The 25,617-nt window shown below is 50.3% G+C and overlaps 1 protein-coding gene across 4 annotated transcripts in view; it reads right to left on the bottom strand.

The window, feature by feature from the left end:
* Nucleotides 16,958–25,617, bottom strand: part of NCKAP5L (NCK associated protein 5 like) — a 30,897-nt gene continuing 22,237 nt past the window's right edge. For 2 of the 4 annotated variants that reach the window (XM_018047816.1, XM_018047817.1), the window contains exons 7-14: nucleotides 24,538–24,699; nucleotides 24,130–24,243; nucleotides 20,419–23,045; nucleotides 19,334–19,496; nucleotides 19,019–19,100; nucleotides 18,389–18,697; nucleotides 18,168–18,310; nucleotides 16,958–17,858 (exon numbers count right to left, since the gene is read on the bottom strand). In XM_018047816.1, the coding sequence (XP_017903305.1) occupies nucleotides 17,646–17,858; nucleotides 18,168–18,310; nucleotides 18,389–18,697; nucleotides 19,019–19,100; nucleotides 19,334–19,496; nucleotides 20,419–23,045; nucleotides 24,130–24,243; nucleotides 24,538–24,699 (3,813 nt within the window). In that variant the 3' untranslated portion in view covers nucleotides 16,958–17,645. Of the gene's footprint in view, nucleotides 18,311–18,388; nucleotides 18,698–19,018; nucleotides 19,101–19,333; nucleotides 19,497–20,418; nucleotides 23,046–24,129; nucleotides 24,244–24,537; nucleotides 24,700–25,617 lie in introns of all 4 variants that reach the window. The other 2 variants (XM_018047819.1, XM_018047818.1) reach the window with 2 other exon arrangements.

Genomic DNA, 25,617 nt, shown 5'->3' with positions numbered 1-25,617 from the left:
GATTCACACTGATGTATAACAAAAACCATCACAATGTTACCATTATCCTCCAATTAAAGAAAAAGTTTGAGCCCTATCAAGAAAAGCGGTGATGTAAAACTGAATTAGATCCTGCCTGCAATGTGGGAGACCTGGGTTCGATCCCTGAGTAGGGAAGATCCCCTGGAGAAGGAAATGGCAACCCACTCCAGTATTCTTGCCTGGAGAATCCCATGGACGAAGGAGCCTGGTAGGCTGCAGTCCATGGGGTCGCAAAGAGTTGGACATGACTGAGTGATTTCACTTTCTTTCACTTTCAAACAAACCAATTGTAAATGAGAGACACGTGGGGCAACTTCAACCTGTGGTAACCATTCTCCAGGATGCCTGCCTCCCCCTAAAAAAGTCCTGGCCTGGCATTCACACCCTGTATACACTGAAGCAGGCTGGCACAGATGGCGGGAGGAACACCACAGAAGTGTGTGCGATTTATGAAGCTTGGTCGTGAAAGGCACTGCAGCTTCCTCCTGGGCTCCCTGGTTCACTAGCTCTGAGGGAAGCCAGGCACGGGTTCTGAGGCGGTTCAAGCTGCCAGGTGGCAAGCCCTCTCAGGAGAGGACCTGAGTCTCCAGTCAACAGCCAGCTCTGACTTGCCAGCCACCTGGAAAGCAGATCCTGCAGGACCTGTCAAACTTTCAAGTGATAGCAATTTCAGGAGACACAGACCCAGAACTAGCTCAGCTGCCCCTGAATTCCTGACCCACAGCAACCGAGTGACAATAAATGTTTACTGTTGCTTTAAAACACTTCAGTTACACAGCAATAGATACCTTACACCAACCTGGACTAGATAGTTGATGATTTAAAGAAATATTGTTAATGCATAATGCTAATCATGTAATTGTGATGATTTTTAAAGCTATCTTTTAGAGATGCATACAGAAGTATCTATAGATGTATTAATATACTGCCTGAGATTCACTTCAAAATAATGCAGTTGAGTGGCAGCAGGGAGTGGAGGGCATAGGTGAAGTGAATGGTCATGAGTTTATGTTGGTTGTACCTGGGCTTCCGTGACCGCTCAGTGGTAAAGAATCCACCTGCCAATATGGAAGATGCAGGAGATGTGGGTTTGATCCCTGGGTCAGGAAGATTCTGGAGGAGGAAGTGGCAACCCACTCCAATATTCTCGCCTGGAAAATTCCATAGGTAGAGGAGCCTGGCAGACTACCGTCCATGGGGTCCCAAAGAGTCTAACACAACTGAACACTCGTGCACGCACGTGCACACACACACACACAGCTGGGCAATAGACACATTCATTGTTCTAGTCTCTCTACTTTTTTGTATTGTTGACAATTTCTATAATAGAAAGTTGGAAATAAATGGTCCAGGCAAGAGAAAAGATTGTTTGAAAAAGAGCAGTAATTATAAGGACAGGAAGATAGACAATGAGATAAAATATTCAGGAGGTGAAATGTTGAGGACTTAGTGACTGAACAGATGTAGAGAGGGGAGGTGGAAACACCTTGGGTGGCTGTCAGGTATCTGGGTGGCCCTACTGTCCACTTGTAGCTCTGTAGACTTGGGTGAGTCAACCAAGATGTCATTGCCAGTGATGAGATAAAACAGTACAACCTCTAGAACATAACTGACTGTCTCTTATAACATTCAGTTCAGTTCAGTTGCTCAGTCGTGTCCAACTCTTTGTGACCCCATGAATCGCGGCACGCCAGGCCTCCCTGTCCATCACCAACTCCCGGAGTTCACTCAGATTCACGTCCATCGAGTCAGTGATGCCATCCAGCCACCTCATCCTCTGTCATCCCCTTCTCCTCCTGCCCCCAATCCCTCCCAGCGTCAGAGTCTTTTCCAATGAGTCAACTCTTCGCATGAGGTGGCCAAAGTACTGGAGTTTCAGCTTTAGCATCATTCCTTCCAAAGAAATCCCAGGGTTGATCTCCTTCAGAATGGACTGGCTGGATCTCCTTGCAGTCCAAGGGACTTCAAGAGTCTTCTCCAACACCACAGCTCAAAAGCATCAATTCTTTGGCATTCAGCCTTCTTCACAGTCCAACTCTCACATCCATACATGACTACTGGAAAAAACATAGACTTGACTAGATGGACCTTAGTCGGCAAAGTAATGTCTCTGCTTTTGAATATGCTATCTAGGTTGGTCATAACTTTTCTTCCAAGGAGTAAGCATCTTTTAATTTCATGCCTGCAGTCACCATCTGCAGTGATTTTGGAGCCCCAAAAAATAAAGTCTGACACTGTTTCCACTGTTTCCCCATCTATTTCCCATGAAGTGATGGGACCGGATGCCATGATCTTCGTTTTCTGAATGTTGAGCTTTAAGCCAACTTTTTCACTCTCCTCTTTCACTTTCATCAAGAGGCTTTTAAAACATATATTAAAGCAATTACACTACTGTGTATTAATCCTAGAGAAATTAAAATCTGTATTCGCACAAAAATCTGTACACAGGGACTTTGCTTGTCATCCAGTGGTTAGGAAGCTGAGCGTCCACTGCAGTGGGCATGGGTTCATTTCCTGCTCAGGGAATTGAGATCACACAAGCCATATGGTGTGGCCAAAAACAAATTACCCTCCCCACTCTCCATACACAAATGTTCAGAAAAGCTTTATTTATTAATTAGCAAAAACTGGAAATAATCCAAACACCCTTCAACAGGGCAATGTATTGTACAAACTAACAGTGGTAAACTCATGCAATGGAATATTACTCTGCAATGAAAAGTAAAAGCCATTTGGGTCTACTATATTCTTCTACTTCTCTGTATATACATTATATAGGGGCTTCCCTGGTGGCTCAGATGGTAAAGAATCTTCCTGCAATGCAGGAGACCTGGATTCAATTCCTGGATTGGGACCATCCCCTGGAGAAGGAAATGGCAACCCATTCCAGTATTCTTGCCTGGAGAATTCCATGGACAGAGAAGCCTGGCAGGCTACATGAGGTTGCAAAGAGTCTGACACAACTGAGCAACTAACACTTTCATTTTTCATATTCATCTTATTAATTTTTGAGAGTTTGATACTCCAACTAAAAATCTTAATTTATCTACTTAAACAATTGTAATATATAGTGGAACTATATGTAACTTTGTTCTATATTTTCCAAGTCTCCTGCAAATGAGGAGATAAGATAGAGTAATATTTCCTGTAAAATAATGTTATCATATTATTTTATATGATAAAATATAAAAATATGTTATCATATTTCCATAATTTAAAAAATAAGAAAAGGAAAAACCATAGATACATACAACTCGGGTGGATCTCAAAGGCAATATTTTATGAAGGTTGAGTGACCCCAGCGGAAGTCCGGCAACCTTAAGGAGGTTGTGGAAATCTTTTTAATCTGCCCTCTAACCGAACCCCTGTGGCCTAGGTTCAGGCCCTGCTGAATCTCGCCTGGAGTATTGCTCCAGCCTCCTTACCGGCCTCCTAGTTCCCAGCCTTGGTTCTCTCCCATGCACTCTGCACACTATTTCTAGATGAATCCTTCTGATGGTGAACACTGAACTTTTCAATGACTCATTTTTGCTGTCAGGATAAAGTCCAAACTTTGCATCATCCATTCGAGCTTCCTGCTTACCTTTGTCCTCTCATCTTTTAGTGCTCTAGGCATAGTAAACTTAAACTTACACTAGAATGTTCCATTTGATCCTTCACTGACAGGCCTTGGTATTTTTATTTTTCTGCTTAGAACTTTCATCCCCATCCATTCTGCCTGATTCATCACACCCACCCTGCAGGCGTTAGTTTTGTTACCTCATCTAGGAAGCCTTCTCTGAACCCCCAGGACTGGGTTTTAGCCCCTTCTGGGGCCTCTAAGCGTCTGGGCACCCTCCATCGTAGCACTCTCCACGTCCCCCGATGATCCGTCACCTGGTGACTGGCATCACTGGCATCACCCACCAGAACTGAGTCCTGAAGGCTGGGGCTTGCCGTGTTCATCCCTGGGTCGCTGGTCTAGCTCATTGCTTCATACCTACTAAGGGTCCAGTGAATGTTCCTTGAGTGAACGACAGTGCGGGTGGATGCGGAAATAGAGTGAAAGGGGAGGCATGGCGTGGGGAGGAAGGGCCCCAGCTGAGTGTCCTGACTTCAGAAGGGGCAAGAAGAGAGAGGCAAATGAAGCCCAGAGTCCCTTCTGTCCTTGGCCAATGCTGCCTGCCTTGGGACTGGCTGTGGGGAAAACGCCCACCCGAGTCCCAGGTGGGGGCGGACTTGGCGGGGGAGTGGGGGGGAGGTTCAGGGCAAACAGACTCTGACAGTTTATGTCCATCCAAGTCCACGTATTCCTGTTCTCCGTACTTTGCGCAACGCACGCAGTAGGTGCGAAGAGATGCCAGGTTCCTTGCGGACGGTCATCGATGAAGGGAGGCGCCCTGCATCTCCTCTTCTCGCCACACGGTGGCCCTTCAGGCCCGCAAACCTCTCAGATGGGCGCTGCCGCCTGGGCGCCACCTGGTGGCCATGTATTTTCCAACTGTTGGGTAGGAAAGGATTTTTCTGAAGTTGAAGAATCTCACACAAAGAACATATGAGGCCAACCTAAACATGAGGCTCTTAAAGAACTCCCTGGAGTGCTTCTGCCTTAGAGAAGGCCCCCAGTGCTGTCCTGCTAGCTTTTCCACGAGTCAATGACAGAAACCCGATCTCCTGGTGGCTTCTGCCGCCTTACGCCCCAGCTGCCCGCGGCCCAGACTCTTCTGCAGGCTCACTCTCCGGCAGGAATCATCCACCGCACTCGTTAGAGACCTGTCTTCAACTGTGCTCCTGTGAGTGGTTCTCCACCACCCACTCCCCGAACCACCCGCTCCCCGGTTCGTGGATCTTTACCCTCCCAAGACTTTCACTTCTGGCTCATCGCAGCCAGCCCCAGAGTACAAAAGCCCGTACAGAAATCCAGTCTTCCAGTCTCAGACCATCGCTCACATCATCCCAGCTCCCGCTCTGGATGCACTGAAACTCCAGTCCTGCCCCTTAACTCCTCCCTTAACTCTTATTCCACTTTGCTCTTTCAGTGCTTGCCTGGCATCAACCTCTTTGTGTTTGTGTGGACTCGGGAGCTGGACTGCCTGGGTTTGAATCACAGGTCTTCCTTAGACAAGCTTTGACTTTGGGCACCTCACTTAAGCTCTCTGAGCCTCACTCTCTCTTTAAAATGAGGTGGGGGGGAAACCCCTACCTTAAAAGGTTGCGGTGAAGATGTGTGAGCGCTTCGAACGGTGCCTGGCACGTTGTAAATGCTGTGGAGGTGTTTGCTCTTATATGTTATTATTTCTCAAGCTGGAGCCTGTGGCGGATGACCTGACCAGCCACCTCAACAAAGCCCATCCTTGCACTAAGCTCACAGTCTTCCTTTTTCATCCTAGAACCAGGCGTCTGCACTCTGCTAAGAGAAGAAACAGAAAACACAAAAACCCCAATTTTGCCACTGGATTTTTCTGATTCTCAGCCTCCACTGGGCTCCAGTCTCCTTTGAAAAATCTTGACTTGTCTTTAGCCTCACTCCTCTCTTCTGTCTGCAATGACCATTCCACATTGTCACTACTTTCTCCATTCACAGGATATGAAATTCAAAATATATAAAAGGTTACAGTGACAAAAGGGTCCCTCTGTGGTAATTGGATAAACACAGCCACCATATTCTATAGTCACTCCCCCTGACGTGAGATGACCCTTTGGCTCTCATTCTGATCCTCACATGCCCTGCTTTGTTCCTGTCTCCTGAAACCCTTCCACTGGATCTTCTGGAGCTCATGGCTCTTCATCAGCAAACTCCCCATGGACATAACCTTTTTTTTTCTTTTTAAATTTTTGGCCACACCCTGCAGCATGTGGGATCTTAGTTTCCTGACCAGGGATCGAACCCACATCCCCTGCAGTAGAAAGGCAGAGTCATAACCACTGGACCACAGGGGATGTCCCTGGATCCAGCCCCTTTAAACATTCCGGGAGCGGCAGTCTGAGGGCAGGTTGGAAAAGAATTTCGAGACATAGAGCATTTGAGAAGGGAGCGAGCGTATAAAGAGCAAGGAGCAGAGATAATGAAGGTGCTGCAAAGGTAGTGGGCCGGGGAAAGCCGACGGTTCTTTTCGTGGGTTAGTAGCCAATTTGTACAGACTCAAGACAAAGAAAATTCCTGCTGGAAGGGTGGCATTAGGTGGTTGGTTAGGGTGCTATAGGGTGAGTAGCAGGGTGGACATTTTCACCTAGTTTGGGGACAGGAAGCTGGTCAGTAAGGATCAAGGAGCTTTTGGCTGGTTAGTAAGGGTCAAGGGTCTTTTGGCAAGGTTACAATGGGGCACAGTCAGTTCTGGAGATGACCTTGACTCTGGACTCCACTTCTCTGGCCTCAGTTCAAGGCCTCTCCCTGTGACCTAGGGATCAGTTCAGTTCAGTTCATTTCAGTCGCTCAGTTGTGTCTGACTCTTTGCGACCCCGTAGACTGCAGCACACCAGTCTTCCCTGTCCATCACCAACTCCCGGAGCATAATCAAACTCGTGTCCATCACGTCGGTGATGCCATCCAACCATCTCATCCTCTGTCATCCCCTTTTCCTCCTACCTTCAATCTTTCCCAGCATCAGTGTCTTTCCCAATGAGTCAGTTCTTTGCATCAGGTTGCCAAAGTATTCGCGTTTCAGCTTCATCATCAATCCTTCCAATGAATATTCAGGACTGATTTCCTTTAGGATTGACTGGTTGGATCTCTTTGCAGTCCAAGGGACTCTCAAGAGTCTTTTCCAACACCACAGTTCAAAAGCATCAATTCTTCAGAGAGATGTCCAACTCACATTCATCCATACACGACTACTGGAAAAACCATAACCTTGACTAGATGGACCTTTGTTGGTAAAGTAATGTCTCTGCTTTTTAATATGCTGTCTAGGTTGGTCATAGCTTTTCTTCCAAGGAGCAAATGTCTTTTAATTTCTTGGCTGCAGTCACCATCTGCAGTGATTTTGGAGCCCCTCGAAATAAAGTCTCTCACTGTTTCCATTGTTTCCCCATCTATTTGCCATGAAGTGATGGGACCAGATATTCTTAGTTTTCTGAATATTGAGTTTGAACCCAACATTTTCACTCTCCTCTTTCACTTTCATCAAGAGGCTCTTTAGTTCTTCTTCACTTTCTGCCATAAGGGTGGTGTCATCTGTGTATCTGAGGTTATTGATATTTCTCCAGGCAATCTTGATTCCAGCTCTTGCTTCATCCAGTCCAGCATTTTGCATGATGTACTCTGCATATAAGTTAAATAAGCAGGGTGACAATATACAGGCTTGACGTACTCCTTTCCCGATTTGGAACCAGTCTGTTGTTCCATGTTCAGTTCTAACTGGACCTGCATACAGATGCTTCCTGACCTGCATACAGATTTCTCAGGAGACAGGTCAAGTGGTTTGTTATTTCCATCTCTTGAAGAATTTTCCAGTTTGTTGTGATCCACACTAGTCAAGGTTATGGTTTTTCCAGTAGTCATGTATGGATGTGAAAGTTGGATGGTAAAGAAAGTTGAGCGCTGAAGAATTGATGCTTTTGAACTGTGGTGTTGGAGAAGACTCATGAGAGTCCCTTGGACTGCAAGAAGATCCAACCAGTCCATCCTAAAGGAGATCAGTCCTAGGTGTTCATTGGAAGGACTGATGTTGAAGCTGAAACTCCAATACTTTGGCCACTTCATGCGAAGAGTTGACTGATTGGAAAAGACCCTAATGCTGGGAAGGCTTAGGGGCAGGAGGAAAAGGGCACGACAGAGGATGAGATGGCTGGATGGCATCACCAACTTGGTGGACATGGGTTTGGTGATGGACAGGGAGGCCTGGTGTGCTGCGATTCATGGTGTCTGAAGGTCGGACATGAATGAGTGACTGAACTGAACAGAACTGAACACAGTCAAAGGCTTTGGCATAGTCAGTAAATCAAAGATAGATGTTTTTCTGGAACTCTCTTGCTTTTTCGATGATCCAGTGAATGTTGGCAATTTGATCTCTGGTTCCTCTGCCTTTTCTAAATTCAGCTTGAACATCTGGAAGTTCACGGTTCATGTACTATTGAAGCCTGGCTTGGAGAATTTTGAGCATTACTTTGCTAGTGTGTGAGATGAGTGCAATTATGTGGTAGTTTGAGCATTATTTGGCATTGCCTTTCTTTGGGATTGGAATGAAAACTGACCTTTTCCGGTCCTGTGGCCACTGCTGAGTTTTCCAGATTTGCTGGCATATTGAGTGCAGCACTTTCACAGCATCATCTTTTAGGATTTGAAATAGCTCAACTGGAATTCCATCACCTCCACTAGCTTTGTTCGTAGCGGTGCTTCCTAAGGCCCACTTGACTTCGAATTCCAGGATGTGTGGCTCTAGGTGACTGATCACACCATTGTGGTTATCTAGGGATAGAGCTCCACAGTTCCCCTTTGACCTCTTGGCTGTCCTTGAGCACGCCCTCCTTGCGGGCCTCTCAAGGGGGCGCTGCTCTCTCTGTTAGCCCTGTGCCTGAGGGCCAGAGGGTTTATAGACGCCCTCCTTATTTTTCGGGTTGCTTTCAGATGGTTCTTCTTCCTGAAATTCCCTCAGCTTTGAATCTCATGCTGATTAACTATTCCACCCACCATGCCCCCAACTCTTATCTATCAATTTCTGGGTTGCTTCCCCTTCTTTCTTGAGGTTTTGGCTCCTGCCTCAGTGTCACGCCCTCTGATGCTTAGACCTCTCAACACACGCAGAGATAGTCCTCGCAGTCCCCGGCCTCTGCATTTCATGACCGCTGCTCCAACAACCTGGCCCTCTGAGCCCCTCACACTCATGGCCACTCCCTGGTCCTTCTCATTACCCGTAACTGCAACCTTTCTGCTTTAGTGTGGGGCTGCCATCACACACGGTCACAGACTGGGTGGCTCAAACAACAGAAATTTAGTGTTCTACAGTTTTGGAGGCTAGAAGTCTGAGATCAGGCTGTCAGGAGTGCTGGTTCCTTCTGAGGGCTGTTGAAGGACAATCTGTTCCCCCAGACCTGTCCTCTGGCTTTTGGTAATTTGCAGGCACACGTCGGCGTTCCTTGGCTTGCAGAGGCATCACTGTGATCTCTGCCATCATCACGTTCCATGGCATTCTCCTTATGTTGCATTTTCCACTTTTTATAAGGACATCAATCATTTTGGATTAGGGTCCACCCAAATGACCCCATTTTAACTTGTAACCTCAGAAGTCACAGGGGTTTAGGACTTCAGCATTTTTTAAGGAAGGGAGGGACACAATGCAACCCATAAAGTTTCCTGTTCTCCCATAATCTCAGTTTCATGCAACTCACCCTCTGACCATCACCTCTTTTCTTCTAAACATCTTTCCAGCTCATTCCCACTAGTACTTTATCTCCAAAACTCGTTTGATCCCACCAGGCCCTTCAGCCTACTGATTCTACCTCCCTTCATGCCTCTCTCCTTTATTGTACTCTCTTCCCTCTTTAACCAGTGCAAAGCCCACAGCCAGTTAATAGAACCACTTCCTTGTATATATATCGTCAGTACTCTTGCCTGTCTCTCTTTGTTGCTTATTTGGCAAATTGGCAGCTCTGGCTAATCCAACTTGCTGCCTTTTCTCTACTTAATATGGCAGAAGAAAACCTCCAACACATTCACATTAGTAAGACTTGTTTTTAATTCCTAATCACCTCAAGTGGACCCTTTATGCCTACTACATTTCTCTAACTGATTCACTAACTTTTGAGATCCTAGGGACTTTCCTGGTGGTTCAGTGGTTAAGACTCCATGCTCCCCATGCAGGGGGCCTGGGTTCAATTCTTGGTTAGGGAACTAGATCCTGCATGCCACAACTAAAGATCTTGCATGCTGCAGCTAAGACCTGGTGCAGTCAAATAAATAAACACATATTTTTTAAAAATGTAGTAAGTAAAAAAGTCCAAAATCCCTCAGATTAAAAAAACAAAAACATCAAAAAAATTTTGTGCTCCTAAATGACTAGTCATATTATGTTCTCTCTTCTCAAACCTCCAACAACTTTCTCGCGTCCTTCCTCTTGGCTGATGACCTTGATTATTTCCTTGAGAAAACAGAAGCAATCAGAAGAGTTCTTCTCTAAGTTGACACCACCACATATGCTCACCTACCTGCCTCTGCTCCCTCCTCCTTCCTGTACCTGTAGATGAGGCTTAAGGCTACCTGGGCACTGAATACCCAACCACTTCCTGATTTCTCTCCTGCATCATCAAATGTTCTCCATCTGATCAGTCCCATAAGCACAGGAAAATGCTTTAACTTCTTCAGTCTCTAAGAAACCCTCTCTTCGAACCTGGGGGAAGCAACTCCCCTATAACAATAAGCACACACAACCCCCAGATCTTAGTTTCTAGAGATGCTCTTACTCAAAGAAACCAAGGTTCGTTGGAAAAATGGTTGACTTCAGAGCTGGGTTTGAGAAAATGGAATCTTGAACATGTTATGCCAGAAAGTATGTACTCAAAATGAATGATAGAGATTTGTAAAAAAAACAAAACAAAACAAAACAAAAGTCAGTTTTAAGGGGGCTCCTACTGGCCAAATCATGGACAATTTGAGCACCAAAGTAGATGATGGTAATAATGGATTATAAACCATTAAATAGGAAACCATGAACCTATACTGATATAAATGCACAAATGGAAAGTTTCCTAAAAGTGAAATATTTACAGTTTCAAAGTAGCCCCCACTATGTTCTGTGCTGTTTTTCTTCATTTCCTCTGCCCTCTCAAGAGATGGAGTACCCCCAGGGCTTAGGACTCAGACCTTTCCTCTCACTCTCTTGGTGATTTCATCCAGTCTCTCGGCTTTAAATAGCATCCATATGCTGATGACTTACCGATTTATGTCCCCAACCCAGGCTTCTTTTCTGAATTCTAGACTTCTATAACTCACTGCTTACTCCACATTTTCCACTGGATGTTGTCCAACAGACATCTCAGATTTAACACGTCCAGTATTTAACTCCTGATCTTCTCTCCCTCAAGTCTGCTCCATCTACCATCTTTTCCATATCAGTTAATAGCAAATTCTACCAGTTGTTCCAAAAAACTTGGAGTTACCTTTTTTTTTTTTAAGTATAGTTGATTTACAATGTTGTGTTAATTTCTACTGAACACCAAGGTGATTCAGCTATACATACATGTACGTTCTTTTTATGTCCTCTTCCATTATGTTAATCCCAGGACATTGAATGTAATTCCCTGTGCTATACAGCAGGGCCTTGTTGCCTATCTATTCGATATGTAATAGTTTGCCTCTACTAACGCCAAATTCCCAGTCCATCCCTTTCCTGTCCCCCTCCCCTTGGAACCACAAGTCTATCTTCTACGTCTGCGAGTCTGTTTCTGCTTCGTAGTTAAGCTCATTTGTGTCATATTTTACATATAGGTGATATCGTATGGTATTTATCTTTCTCTTTCTGACATTTCACCAAGTATAATTATCTCTAGTTCCATCTATGTTGCTGCAAATGGTATTATTTTGTTCTTTCTTATGGCTGAGAAGTTTTCCGTTTTATGTATATTCCACATCTTCCTTATGCATTCATCTTTCAACGGACATTTAGGTTGTTGGCTATTGTGAATAGTGCTGCTATGAGCACAGGGGTGCATGTATCTTATCGAATTATAGTTTTGTCCAGACATATGTCCAAGAGTGGGATTGCTGGATTGCATAGCAATTCTATTTTTAGCTTTCTGAGGAACCTCCATACTGTTCATAGTGGCTTCAACAACTTACATGCCCACCACCAGTAGGAGGTGATCTCTTTTCTCTACACTCTCTCCAGTATTTGCTATTTATAGACTTTTTAATGACAGCCATTCTGACTGGTGTGAGGTGGTACCTCGATGTAGTTTTGATTTGCATTTCCCTGATAATTAGTGATGTTGGGCATCTTTTCATGTGCCTATCGGCCATCTGTGTCAAAGCTGTTCTTGACTCTTCTCTTTCCCCCATTGTAATCACATTAGCAAACCCTGTTGTTTATAGTGTCTCTGCCCTGGCACAGGTTCCCATCTCTCACTGGAGTTACCCAAGAGGCTTCCTTACTGGTTCATTTCCATACTTGCCCTCTACAGTTTATTCTTACCATTTTCTAATTGTTTCCCATTTCACTCTGAGTAAAAGCTTAAACGCCCTACTTTGGGCTCCAAGACTACAAGACATGATCACTTACTCCTACCAAATTGGCTAAGAATAAAGTTTGATAATACACAGTGTGGAAGATAGCCCACTTATACATTGTTGGTGAAGTGTTAATATCTATAAAAAAATTTTAATTAAGCATATTTTATAATGCAGCAATTCCACTGATAGGAATTTATCTTATGGAAATATGCAAGTGGCCAAGGACACATACACAATGTTCACTGCAGCATCATTTGTCATGGCAAAACATGTAAATATCACACATCCATCCAATGGGAGAGCGTGTATGATAATGGAGAGTCAAGATCTTTGGAAAGATCTCTAAGCTATAGTAGTAAGTGCTAAAAGGAGCAGATCAGCAATTATAGAATAATCTCATTGTCTAATAGAAGGTCAATATAAATATACTGTCTCTGTGTAGTGTGCTTTTATTTTTATTTTTTATTTTTTTTAAAGGCTTAAAATGTATTTTAATAAGTTCATGTTGCATTATTTCATTTCTCAGAAAAACTTCAAAGGTATTAGGGACAAATCAAACATGGTACACCAATAAAAAATGCACAGCATAACTACCTAAGATAGGCAAAGCTTAGAGCTACCGTCTGACATTCAGCATACAGCAACCCTGTTCTCAAGATTGTACTAGGCCTATCAAAGCTGTGAATGGCAACATCACAGACACAAAAGGGCCATTTCTGGGTTGTCCTTACCCAAGAAAAAGATGGAGGCAAGTTTAACACAAGATTTTTTAAAGATACACTAAATGAAAATCTCTAAGAGAAAATGTCTTTCTTGGGACATGACAGGGTAATATATGGGACATAACAGAACCGTATGTATGTTGTCTGTGACCTCTGTGGACATGTGCCTGAATTCCCACCTGGGAGTGATTGGAACAGTGGGGCCAAGGTCATTGGGGGATGTTTCGTTTTTGTGGTATATGTGGCAGGATCTCTGGGGTAAGACAGTGCACTAAGTCGTGTCCAACTCTTGTGACCCCATGGACTGTAGCCTGCCAGGCTCCTCTGTCTACAGGATTCTCCAGGCAAGAATACTGGAGTGGGTTGCCATTTCCTTCTCCTGTAGTGTGCTTTTAAAGAGTGATCTGAGAGGCTGTGGTTGGCTTGAAGCCCTCAGAATGTCTACTGAAAGAGCACAATTTAAGAAAAAAAAAAGTGATTTGAGAGGAATTCTAATCAACTTGGGTTATACCTGGGCAGTGAGACTGGAAGTTGGAATATGAGACTCTTCTTCTTCCTTACATGATATTCTATTCAATTTTGATTAAAAAAAAATTTTTTTTTTTTGGCTGTACCCTATGGCATGCAGGATCTTAGTTCCCTGACCAGGGATTGAACCCACACCCCCTGCAGTGGAAGCATGGAGTCTTAACCACTGGATTGCCAGGGAAGTCCTTCATTATTTTTTAAAACCATGAACATGCACTTAAAAAAATATATTTTATTAGGCTGTGACGGATCTTAGTTGCGGCATGTGGGATCTTTCGTTGAGGCACACTGCAGGCTCAGTAGTTGAGATGCGTGGTCTTAGTTGCTCCATAGCATGTGGGGTCCTAGTTCCTTGACCAGGGATCAAACCCATGTCCCCTGCATTGGAAGGTGGATTCTTAGCAGCTGGACCACTAGAGAAGTCCTGAACATGTACTTTTCCAATTTGTATGTCTTTAATGATTACAAAAAAGGTTTTTAAAAAGGTTTTCCTTACCTCAAGATCATTGAAATACTCACCTATATTTACTTTAAATTCATGTCTTAAAAAAAATTACTTATATGCTTGAACTAACTCACTCAAGACTATAGAATGGGGTTACATACCTAGAATTTGTTGCAGAGAATGGTTGTTTCTTAAAAAAATTTTTTTTGGGGGGTCAGGAAACAAAACATACTATTTGTAGAAAATCTACACAAGGGTAGAGAAGAAAATAAAAACCATTGGCAACTCACAGAAAATCTCAGTTAACATTTTGGGACATTTCTTACAAGAAGCAGGGTGCCCAGAAAGGTGGAACCTGGAGTCTTTTCATAGCTTTTTGTTGATGCCATTTATGGGGGACAAGAGGAGTTTGGTGGTTTGGGCTTCTTTTGTTTGGGAAATCCAGCAGAAAGGGTCATATACAATGGTAAGGCAAGTGTTTACCCATTGTTCATGGAGAAAACAGTGAGGTCACCTTATTCCTGCAAGCAGATGTTACAAACTCAGATATGAAGTATTCTGCCATAGTGAGGATCAAGTGGTCTTTTAGATAAATCTTTTCTTCAAGGGCAAAGAGAAATTGGTTTCCTGGAAGAGTCTCGAAGTCAACTGTCTGTCCCTTGCCACATATTTACTTCAGATGGAATATTTTGTCTGTGTGGAGGGCATACAGAGTCATGTGGGCCACAGATGGCTTGTCTGGGCCCAGCACCCCTTAGCAGCACACTGGGGGATTTAGGAATGAGGAGCTGCCTGGTAGGGAAGGGCTGGCTCCAGGTACTAGGTGTGGCTGATGCTGCTCTGTCCTGGTGACTGACAGTGAGCTTTTTCTCAGGTGGCCCACATTGTCCCCTGGCCCAAGAGGTCACCCTGCATGTGAAAACACTGCAGGACAGAGCCTGGTGGCAGAATGAGCAGACTCTGGTGACAGAAACCTGCCTGGACCCTTGATCTCAGCTTGTCAGAGGTGGAGTCCAGAATTAAACCCACCATGCCAAATTCCTTCTCAGAAAGGAAATACCATAAATATCCTGTAGGCAAACAATTCTAACAAGGAAATGAGGTAATCCATCAGGTTCACACAGAGAAAAGGGCTTAAGAAACCAAGAAATTAAAAGGGGAGAAGGATGTAGACTTCTCCGAGCCTGCCTGGCAAGAGGTAGAGATCAACAGCTTGGTAATAACATCCTTAAGCCCATAAAAGCAGAAGGGAGAGTGGGATGGATACCTGGAAGTAGGAGACAGAAATAAGAAAATGTGATCCTGACATTTGAAGAAAATATGATGCTTCTCTTAAGTCGTTTTAACCTCCTCAGTGATGACATCCACTAAGGGAAACAGGAGGAAGAACAACCAGATTGGGAGATGGGTGGGAAATGCAGAAAGCTAAGGGGAAAGCTGGTCTGGACCAACTTCCCAATCTTCCATAGACAAGGAAAACCAAGTCCCGGAGACAAGATCTAACGTTCCCCACAGACCCGCACTCAAGGGCTAAGACTCTTGACTCCCAACTTAATGTTCTCTAGCCCTGTCCATCAGGAGTGATCCAGGGCTAAAAACGGAGGAGGGGATTAGAGTCCTGGCAGAAGAAAGCAAAGTTACACACCCAAAAGGGATCACTCCTGCCAAGATCCATCACTTCTCAGCCTTGGAAAACTACTGGTCTGTTTTCGGACGGGCCATGCAGCATTCAAGATCTTACTTCCCTGATCAAGGACTGACACTGTGCCCCCTGCACTGGGATCGCAGAGTCTTAACCACTGGACCACCAAGGAATTCATCTACTCAAATGTTTTTGAGCCTCAATAACTTCACCTGTGAAATGAACCAGGAGGCTGGCAATATGGTAGGTATTTAACAGGGAGTTCTTTCACTGCTCTCTGGACCATTTACAGCTGAAGAGACACTGCTGGAAGGAGTTAGCATAAAGAGAGGCACGGACATCCTTCGTCCCTCCCAACCTTCCTTGGGCTGGTCAGAGCGCATGGCAGCATCAACTGAGTTGTCAATTGGCCCAGCACTGCTCCCTGTCCAGGCATTCCTGACCTTGGCTTGGCAAGCCTGAAGTGCCAACACAGACTGTATTCATTCACTGCACAGCCCCCTACCTCCATGATGAACTGTCCAGAGTCCCAGCCACAAAGCCAGGGCTGTTCAGCATGCACAATGCCCAGGTGGCCTACAGATGGCATGGGGGAGGCAATGAGTGTTGACTATGGCAGGTGGGTGCTCTGAACAAGTCAGCCCACACCTTGCAACCTGGGCTAAAAGAAGGCCTTCCCAAGGCCCAGCCTGGCTGGTCACTGTGAGATGGGCTGGGGCCACCTGGGTCCCCTTCAGGTCACTGTGAGATGGGCTGGGGCCACCTGGGTCCCCTTCAGGTCACTGTCCAACTCTATGCTCAATACGAAATCCAAGGGCTGGAGGGCCACAACCACCCCCTGGCCTTCTCACATCCCATGGAGAGTCTGAAATAACTCCTAGAAGCCTAGACCCTTCCACACAGTCTCATTCCTGGCCTTCCCATCTTAAAGTAAGAATCTGAGAGCCAGGAGAACTTCTGGTTGAAATCTGAGGGCGAAATAAGGGCAAGAAGATGTGGGGCAAGCCCAGAGGCTGAGGTGCGACTAGAAGGTGGCAAGTCAGAAACCCAGTCGTGCCTCACTTTATGACAACAGGTAGCTGTAGACACTTAACTCTGTTTACCCCTGGACCCCTGAAGCTTACAGTTTATATACCCACCCAACCTGGTATGTCCAAGGTTTGAGTGCGTGTCCACAGCCACCATCTCCACCTCCCTTTCTGGGGCAGCACAGCCTTCCTCCTGACCAAGCCCTGGGCCAGGGGAATTTCCCCACTGCCAGGTACCATTACAGGTCTAAACATATCCCCCACCCTTAGTTACATTCTAGGGTGACTCAAGTCAGCAGCCCTGGTAAACTGAACTGCCTCACAAGAGCTCCTGGAGCAGAGCCCTGGAGTCCTGCACCCTGGTGCCCACGAGGTCTCTATTGGCCTGTCCATCCCTGAGTCCTCCCATAGAACAAGCTGAGTCTGGGGTCGGGGTGGGGGGGTCCTCCACGTTTTATTAGGGATACGGCAGAAGCAGAGGCTGGAAGCAGAGCAGCCACGTTTTTAACAACAGATAAATTAACCGCAGTGTGGGGATGGGGGTGGGTGGGGGCTGGGTCAGACGCTTTTATATATATATATAAAAAAAACAACCAACAAAAAAGGACAGACAAATGGGCCCCAAAGATATGGGGCAGGAGAGGGCAGCACCATCCAGACAGCGGGGAGGACCAGGGCAGACAGAGAGAGAAGGCAACGTGACCCCTCGCCCCTAAACTCCACCAGCACGGGGCTGCTGAGGCAGGGGAGCCGCCAGGTTGGGCGGAGATGGCACGACCGGTGGGCAGGAAGCCCAGCACCACAAGATGGCTCAGCCTGAAGCGGGAGTGGGGGCTGGGACACATCGGCCTTGAACCCCTTAGTCCCTCAGAGGAAGAGCCGTACTCTGGGTGAGAGAAAGGACCAAGGGTGGGGTCTCTCCCTGAGCTGAGAGCGGTCATCTCCTCCACAGCAGCGGCAGCGGCGGGCAGTGAGCTGTGCCGGGAACCCCCTTCACCTTCTGGTTCATCTGCCTCCTTGGTCCCTTCAGGGCGGGGCTTGAGGAGAGCCGTCCAATCCGTGGTCTCCGCCTCCAGCGCGGGGCGTGGCTGCCGCTGCCACTCAGCCTTGACTCCACTCAGCCCTGACTCCCGCAAGAGGACAGCGAGTCGTAGAGCGAGTCGCTGAGAGACTCAGAGGTCTCCAGCCCCGGGGGTCCCCCGCTGGCCACTCTCCCTTCCTCGCCCACGTCCGATGTACTAGGGGTGCGGCTACCCCCAAACGCCGGGCCCTGGGGCGCAGGGGCTGGGCGGCTGGGCTCCAGGCTCCGCTTTCCATCCACGGGCAGGGCCTGGGGAAGGAGGGCAGGCTCGGGAGCAAGTACCTCTCACTTCTCACCTCCTAAGAGGCTCTGCCCGCCTGAGCGGGGCACTGCAGAGGACGGAAACTGGAGGCGCGACTGAGCCAGTCCTACCAAGGTGCCGGAAGGGAGAGAAACCCTTTCCCCAAGACGAGTGTGAAAAGGCAGGGGGTGGGCTGTCCAGACGGGCATCCAAGGGGCTGACCGCTGAGTCCTCCTCCCGGACAGGGCGGTACCTCACCCCTCGTCATTCCCCGCTGCCCTCCAGTGCCGTTCCCTTTCCCCTTCCGTCATGCTCACCATGGGGGTCCTGGGCAGCCCCTCCAGTTGTCGGGGTGGGCATAAGAAAGGGTCAGAGGAACCGCTGGCTGCCCTGGCATTGGGGAAGGTCCAGTTCTTGGCCAGCTGGACTGGAGGGGGTGGGCCTGGGTCTTCGCAGGGATCTGTCCGGGGACAAGGGGAAGGTGGGTGGTGGGCGGAGCTCCCAGAAAGGCCCGCCCACCCCCTGCCCAGGCACTCACCGTCTGGACAGGTCTGATGGCCCCGGTGGCCTGGGGCAGTGGTGAGCAGGGCAGGGAAGGCCGGCATGCTGGGGTGCCTCCCGCTCACCAGCAGCTCCTCTATGCCGGGCACCTCACGCTCCAGTGTGTGGGCACGGCGGGGGACTTTGGTAAGGGGTGGGGGCCGAGCTGGGGGCACCCCAGGTGGGGGCTCCAGCCGTGGTGGCTTGGTCTTCGGAAGATTCTTGCTGGGGGTCCCACTGCTGCCATGGTCTGGGGGTGGGAAGGTCCCAATGCCACTGTCCAGGGTTCGAGTCAAAGAGCCACAGGCTGGGGAGGGGAAGGGAGGGGATGTGAGGCTCAGGTGCCTCAGCCCCTCTGCCTTTCTCTGGCTTCCTGCCCCAGCCCAGGCTCCACCCTTGGACACCCTTCTAGCTCCGCAGGCTCTCAGCTGTCCCTGCCTGCCCTGCCCCATTGCCCCTAGTCTTGGGGAAGAGGACAGGGCAGGTACCCTAAGTGACAGGGAGATATTCCTGGCACTGTGTAGTCCCAGTGCCCTCTGGGGCTTGGCACCTGCTGTGGTGACAGGAAGGAATAAAGTGAACAAGGGGTGAGGGGCAGGTCCCAGCCTTGGCCCTTGACCCTGCTGACCTGTGAAGTGTGAGGTGGTCACTGGCTCAGCCAGACTGTCCTCGGAGGGCATCTCTTCTCGCCTCCCTGGCTCGATGCTTGGCTGTATGGGGTACAGGAGACTTCAGAGCCCCTTCTTCCTCCATGCCAACGCCCTCCATCAGGACCCCTGGAGTACGGATCTAAGAGTCCTGGCAATCCGCCAGCCCTCAGAAGGCCCTCTCCCCTCCCCATTCTCCTTGGAGACCAGAAATACATCCAGCAGCCTTCTGGCCCCAGGGCCTGGCAGGGCCACAGAGCCAGGGCCTCCACCCAGCCCCCGCCCCTGGAACTTACCTTCCCAGGAGGTTTTCCACAGCCCTGGAGAGGGCCCACCAGGCCATTTCGGGGCCCACAGGCGGGCCAGGGGTTCTTGGGGTCAGAGGACACTGGCTGGAAATCGCCATACTCAGGTTTGGGTTCCCGCCAGCTCTTGGGGGGCAGTTCCTTGCCATCCACCCTAGGGGCAGGCAGTGCAGATAGAAGTGAGGGAGGCCCAGGCCCACCCACACATTCTGGCCTCACTTCCTCCAGTGGGGCTGGGTTTAGAGAAGTACCTACTGCCCCCTGCTCCTGGAGAAGAGAACATATGCCTGTTGGCTTCCTGCATCAACTCTCCTGACACCAGGAATAGGCCAAGACCCCAGGGGAAACCCAGAGGACCAGCAGGGGCAGGAGTGATGGGAGAATGTCTCCATAGCTACCTAGGGTCAAGCCTACAGACCTTTCTGATAATGTCCCCCAGTAGAGAACAAACATGGTCACATCCTGGTCCACGTGACACATCCTGCCTACTCTAGCTGACCCTGCGTGTACTTGTTATCCAAAGCACACTCTGCCTGCAGACAGACAAAGCACATTCTGCCTTACCTGGCCCAGACAGAGCAACCCCCTCTCTAAACCACAGCTCCCTTTGCTGAGTCTGTGGCAAGTGCCAAAAGGCAAATGGAAGGGAGCCCTCCTTGTTCTACAGGATATAAAACCCCGGAGGGAGACCTGCATTAGCCCATGGCTAGGTACTAGCATTCTTAACTACCCTGGACCCCAGACACGCTGCCTTACCTGACTCGAGGTGATTCAGGGAAACGTTGACTGGTAGCTCTTCTCAAATGAGAAACAATCTCAGCAAGCTAAATGTCAGACAGCCAGGGAAGAAGGGAGCTGGGGCACAAATCCCTAGCTCCTTGTTTGAGGTCCTGACCCCTCCTCTGGGCTGGGCCATTAACCCTCAGAAGATCTGGTGCCATGTCATCTGACCTCCTACACTCCTTGACCTCTGGGAAGCCCCAGTTCCCAGGAAAGGCAGCCCCAATCCCAGAGTGCCTGGGGAGGGCAAAGTGCCCCCAACTACTGAGCCCCTGCCAGCCAGTCCCAGCTCTCACCTGTTGAGAAGCTGCTGCATGAAGGTGTCTGCACCCTGGTACATGCCAACCAGCTGGCCCTGCCCCTGCCCCAGGCCTGCACTGGTCCCTGGTGCTGGGCCCCCGGGCCGAGGCCGGGCCCTGCTGCTCAGGTATGCCTTTTCCTCCTCCAGGGCCCGGCGCAGGTCTTCCGCCTTAGCCATCAGCTTGGAGATGTTGAGACTCTCAGCCTCCAGCTTCCGGGCTTCCATCTTGACTTCCTTCCGGAGCGGGGAGCCCCCGGCCCCTTCCTTGCCCTTGGTGGTCTCTGTGCGGCGGTTTAACGCTGGCAACTTGCTCTTCTTAAGGCCAAACCAGCTGGCGATGCTGCTGGTGTTCCGATGCTTGGCCTCGGTGCCGGGGGCCCGCTCCTGGCCCTGGAGCCGCAGCATGTTCTCCTCGATGCCCTTCATCACCTTCTCCTCAATGGCCGAGTGCGGGGCCCGCCCCTCAGGACCTGGGCCTGGGTCTGCAGGGCCAGGTGCTGGGGACATGGGCTGGGCCACAGTGCCGCCACAGTCTACCCAGGGTGGGCCCTTCCCCTTGTCAGGTTTGGGGGGCTCCTTGGTGGCTGGTGGGACCACAGGTCGGGATACCACCTTGGTGGGTGACTTTGAAGGCAGCTTGGTTGGGCTGCTGTGGGGGCTCTTATTGGGCTTGCCAAGGCTGGGGGCTGAGGTTGGCACTTTGGCAGGGGTGCGGGGTACCTGGGGGCACAGGGCCCCTGCCAGCCGGCTCTTGGCCAGCTCCACTTTGGTGAGGCAGCTCCTCGGTGAGACAGGCTCCAGGTCCACCCGGGCCCCCATGGAGTGGGAAGAGTAGACTCGGGCCCCAGGGTCCCCCAGGAGCCCAGATTCCTGTTGCTTCAGGCTGCTTGTGCCTAAGGCCACTGCCCCCCGCAGGGGCCCCTTGGCTTCCGGCTGCTCAGGGGGCCTGGAAGCAGGGGGTGCTGTGTCTCCAGTGCTCTCCCCTGACTTCCCTGCTCCCCGGGCTTTCTCAGTGCCAGGTCTGACTGGCACCCCATTCTTTTCTGGGCCCTGAGGCCCCTCGGGGCCAGTCTTCAGTTTCCCCAGGGCTGCCAGTCTGTCCCGCAGAGGCGTGTAGCCAGGATCCCCAGGTCGCCGTCCTGCCCCCTGGCTGGGCTTCTTGGATGAGCTGCCTGGGCCCCTGCGGCCAGGATGGGGAGACTCGGAGCCTGCCTTGTCTGAACTCTTCTCCTGAGTGCCCTCATAAGGGCAGGATTCTGGGTGGCAAGGGCTGGAGGGGATGCCAGGGCTTCTGAGGACCTCAGGGACCCGTGGCACCTCCAAAGTTAGTTGTGGATAGGTGGGCACCTGCAGAGGAGATGGAGGCGGCTCTGGGGAAGGCCCCCTAAAAGTGTTCCGGGAAAGGTCCAGAATGTTCTCATAGCAAGGAGACACCGTGGGTCCTGGGGAAAGTGTAGCGGACAAGGCTGGCTGGGGAGGTCTGAGCTGTGCAGAGTCAGGGGTCATGGAGCAGGGTGAAGGGCTGGTGGGCAGGCCCTGTGCCCCCTCTGGGGACAGCTCTCCTCCCACCAGACCCTTGCGGGCCAGCAGTGGGGAGGGGCTGCCGTCTGAGCCACTGTTCCGACAGGGTATTCTGGAATTCCGGGGAAGCTGGGGGCTAAGCTGGGGGCCTCCTGGGCTGGGGACCTTCTCTGAGGCTGGAGGCAGCTTTAGAAATTTGAGACCTCTGGCTGGAGAGGGCAGAAGGGGTCCTTGGGCTTCCCCAGGAGAAGGGGGGCCAATTTGGAGCTTGCTTTTCACCTGAGATGAAGAGTGGGGGTGGCCAGGCCGTGAGCCCAGGGGGGTGTCCCCTGCGCCCATGAGCATGCTGAGGAAGGGGAGCGACCCCGGGCCCTCTGAGGTAGCACCAAAGCCTGGCCTGTGGGCCTCTGGGGCACCCCCAACCCAAGCTGACTTGGGGAGGCCTTTGGACTTGGACAGTTGTGGGGGCCCCTGGTCTGGGGAGGATGGCTGCCTGGGACCCGGGTGGTCCCCGCTGAGTGGGCAAGCAGCCCCGGCCAAAAAGGCCTGTAGGTAAGACTCTGTGTCTTCAAGGAGCTGGCCCAGGTTCAACTGCTTGCGGGCCAGGGCCCCTAGCAGGGTGTCCGGGCTGGGGGCCTCATTGGGGTCACCGGCCTCATCAGAAGAGGAGGAGGAGCTACTGCCTGGCACACAGGGCGGCCCAGAACCAGTGCCCTGGGCCTGTGGGGAGCCCCTACCAGGGCCCCAGGGCCGCCCAGCACCCTCCTCCTCCCCTGGACCCCCTAAGAGGCGCTCCCAGTGCAGCAGGCCTCCCAGGCTGCCAGGACCTAGTAGCAGGTAGGGGGCCCAGGGAGAGGGTTCAGGCTGAGGCGGGCCACAAAGCTCGCCATTGATGGGCTCCGGGGAGCCAGGACCCTCGCCTGGAGGCTGCCAGGGGGTAGCAGGTGAGCACAGAAGCAAGGGGTCCGTCTCTTCCAGGGCTCTCAGCACCTCCAGGATCTGCGCTTTCTTTCGAAGGAATGGGGAGAGGGCATCCAGTGCTGGGGGTGGGGCGGCCGGGGGTCCTGGGCCTCCTGGCCGCATCTGCTGCTCCCAACACACCTTGGGGGACAAATGGCATGAGGAGGAAACCATATGCAGGCCTGGGCCCCGAGCTGGCATAACCAAGCTGGCTTAACCTGAGCTGGCCTGGTTTGTCTGTGTCCCCAAAAGGAACTGATGGCTTCTGGAATGTGCTGGAAAGTTTCCTCAAGAGTTTGAGTCCTGGTTACCCCAGCTGTCCTTCCTGGCACACTTAGGGGGCACCTATCTTCCTTCCTGGTTATCCCAGCGCTACCTCCTACCATTATGGGTCAGGAAGGCTGACCATCTATACCCCTGATATCTCTGTTTGCCCCAGGGGAGGGAGACCCATCCATTTTTTTCAGGTTTTGGAAAGAATACAGACTCAAGAAGGGGATATGATGTGGCCAAGTCCTCAGTCAGTTGTTACAGGCAAGCCCAGGCCTTCTCAGGTCAGACAGCTATCCTGCTGAGCTGATCCCCGGGGAGAAGCAGACAGAACGACTTCACTGTGAGCCTTTTCCTGCTTCTCCCTGGCCCCTTCTCAGGCCTGGTCCAGTCTGGTACAGTGGTTAACTACCTGGGCTCCTGAGCCAGACTGTGCGGGTTCAAGACCCAGCTCTATTGCTTAACTAGTTATAAGACTTTCAGCAAGTCATTTAATCTCTAAGCTTCACTGTATCATCTGTAAAATAAGATGGTGATTGTGTTTAAATCTCATAAAATAAGACAAATGGGACCAGATAAACAAAAGAATGAATGAACTGGACTTGGATAAATAAATACGTGTAGGATTATAAATGCATGCCAAAAATTAGCAAAAAAGAAAAAGATAAACGAAATCCAGGTGTCCGGCACAGTGCCTGGCACAGAGTAAGAGCTCAGAAGTGTTGAGTCTGACTGCAGTACTAACACATTTACTCACAAGGCCAGCGGTTAGGGGTGGGGATCTGTTTTTTTTTGGTACGAGGCTGACAGCTGAGGGCTCACACCCAGCCTGGATGAGAATCTGTGTGCCCGGAAGGAGTCCTTCCCCTGAGACTTGTTAGGAAACAGTCGTGGAGCATCAGCTGACGAGCCCAGTGCCAGCGGAGCCACAGACCACGGAGCCCAGCCCTCCTACCTCTCTCTGCCCAGCGCAGCGCCCCAGAGGCAGCGAGGTGGCTGGTCCCTCGGCGGAGCTCAGGGAGGGCGAGGCCGGTGGCTCAGAAGGCGGCTGGAGTGGGGCGAGTGGGATCTACAGGGGAGAGGTGAGGTTAGCACAGATGCTGTCAGCCCAGGGCCCTGTGCCCTCAGGGAGCTAAGGCTTCCTATCCAGGGGCAGGGGAACATCCTTCCCTGCTCCATCAGTGATGTCTCCTGGCCCAAGGTGAGGCTTTCACCACTTGGGTCAGAGGTACCTTGGGAGACCCCAGCACAGGTAGACTGAAGAAATGCAAGCTCAGGTGGCGGGGCAGGGAGGTGGGACTGGGCAGGGGCCTCTGGAGAAAGAAGAGTGCCCCGGGGGCTGCAGGGCAGTGGCAGGACTAACCCAGCTGTCCGCCGAGCCTCCAAGATCCTCTGCTTTTCTGTGGAGCCTCCTCCCTGAGTACAGAGAGGGTGAGCCTCGAGGCCCTTTTCTTTTCTGACCACCTGTGGCCCAGCCTCCACAGGAATGGCTGAGACTAACGGAGGCGGTGTTGTTTACTGCATCCTGGAATAGAGATGGTGGCAGTTACTACTTCCATCTCCCCTGAATGGCCTCCGCTCGGAGGATTACCAAAGTCGTACTTAATCACAGATCACTTCTCTCTCGTTCCTCTTCTCTTAGGCACCTTGACGAGACACAAGTCCGCTTCAACTCTCCCCTGTCTCTTGCACTCCACAGCTGTTAAGTCCTGTCTCTGTGGTGTCTCTGCCTCCCCTCCGGCCGAGCCATCCGCAGTGGCTCCGTTTGGCACTCCATCCTCACATCTCTGGCCTGAAAGCTGCTCAGCATTTCAGTCTCCCTCACCTGACCGCGTGGCTATCCAATCTTTTTTGTCTAAAGCATCTCTGTGCTCGCAGCCTCCTCTGCCAGCCTCCACTGACATGTCTGAACTCTTCGGTCGGCATTATAGCCAGATCTACCGGTTCTTCCCTGACATCGTCCGCAGCTTTGTCTCACTTCCTCTTTACACAACCTTTGCTCAAGTCCAGCTGAACAGCTCTCTGCTCCTTAGGATCCCCTGCTCTGTTCCTCCCACAGGGCACCCCTTCTCCCAGACCCCTTCTGCACTCTTTAAAATCTCCTGGTGGCCCATGGTGAGGACTCTGCTTTCACTGCTGAGGGTGTGGGTTCAATCCCTGGTCAGGGAACTAAAATCCCACAAGTGTCATGGTGCAGTCAAAAAATAAAGAATAAAACAAAACTAGAATAAAGAAGTAAATATCTCCCATCATCAGGGCGCAGTCACCTTCTCAGGGCACTCTCGTTAGCCCATCTCTGATGGCCTCTCCCCTTCCCTGGGCTTTTGGTCAGCACTGTCACCCTCTGCAGCCCTGCCTTAGTGTCTAGAAGCCCCAGCTCTCTCCAATTCCATGCGTGTTGGCAAAGGCACTGCTTACAGTAAGAGCTTAATTAACATTTGTT

This window comes from Capra hircus, chromosome 5 (assembly GCF_001704415.2).
Source record: "Capra hircus breed San Clemente chromosome 5, ASM170441v1, whole genome shotgun sequence".
Lineage (NCBI taxonomy): Eukaryota > Metazoa > Chordata > Mammalia > Artiodactyla > Bovidae > Capra > Capra hircus.
The sequence above is the reverse complement of the archived record's forward strand: the minus strand, read 5'-3'. Positions and strand labels throughout refer to the sequence as shown.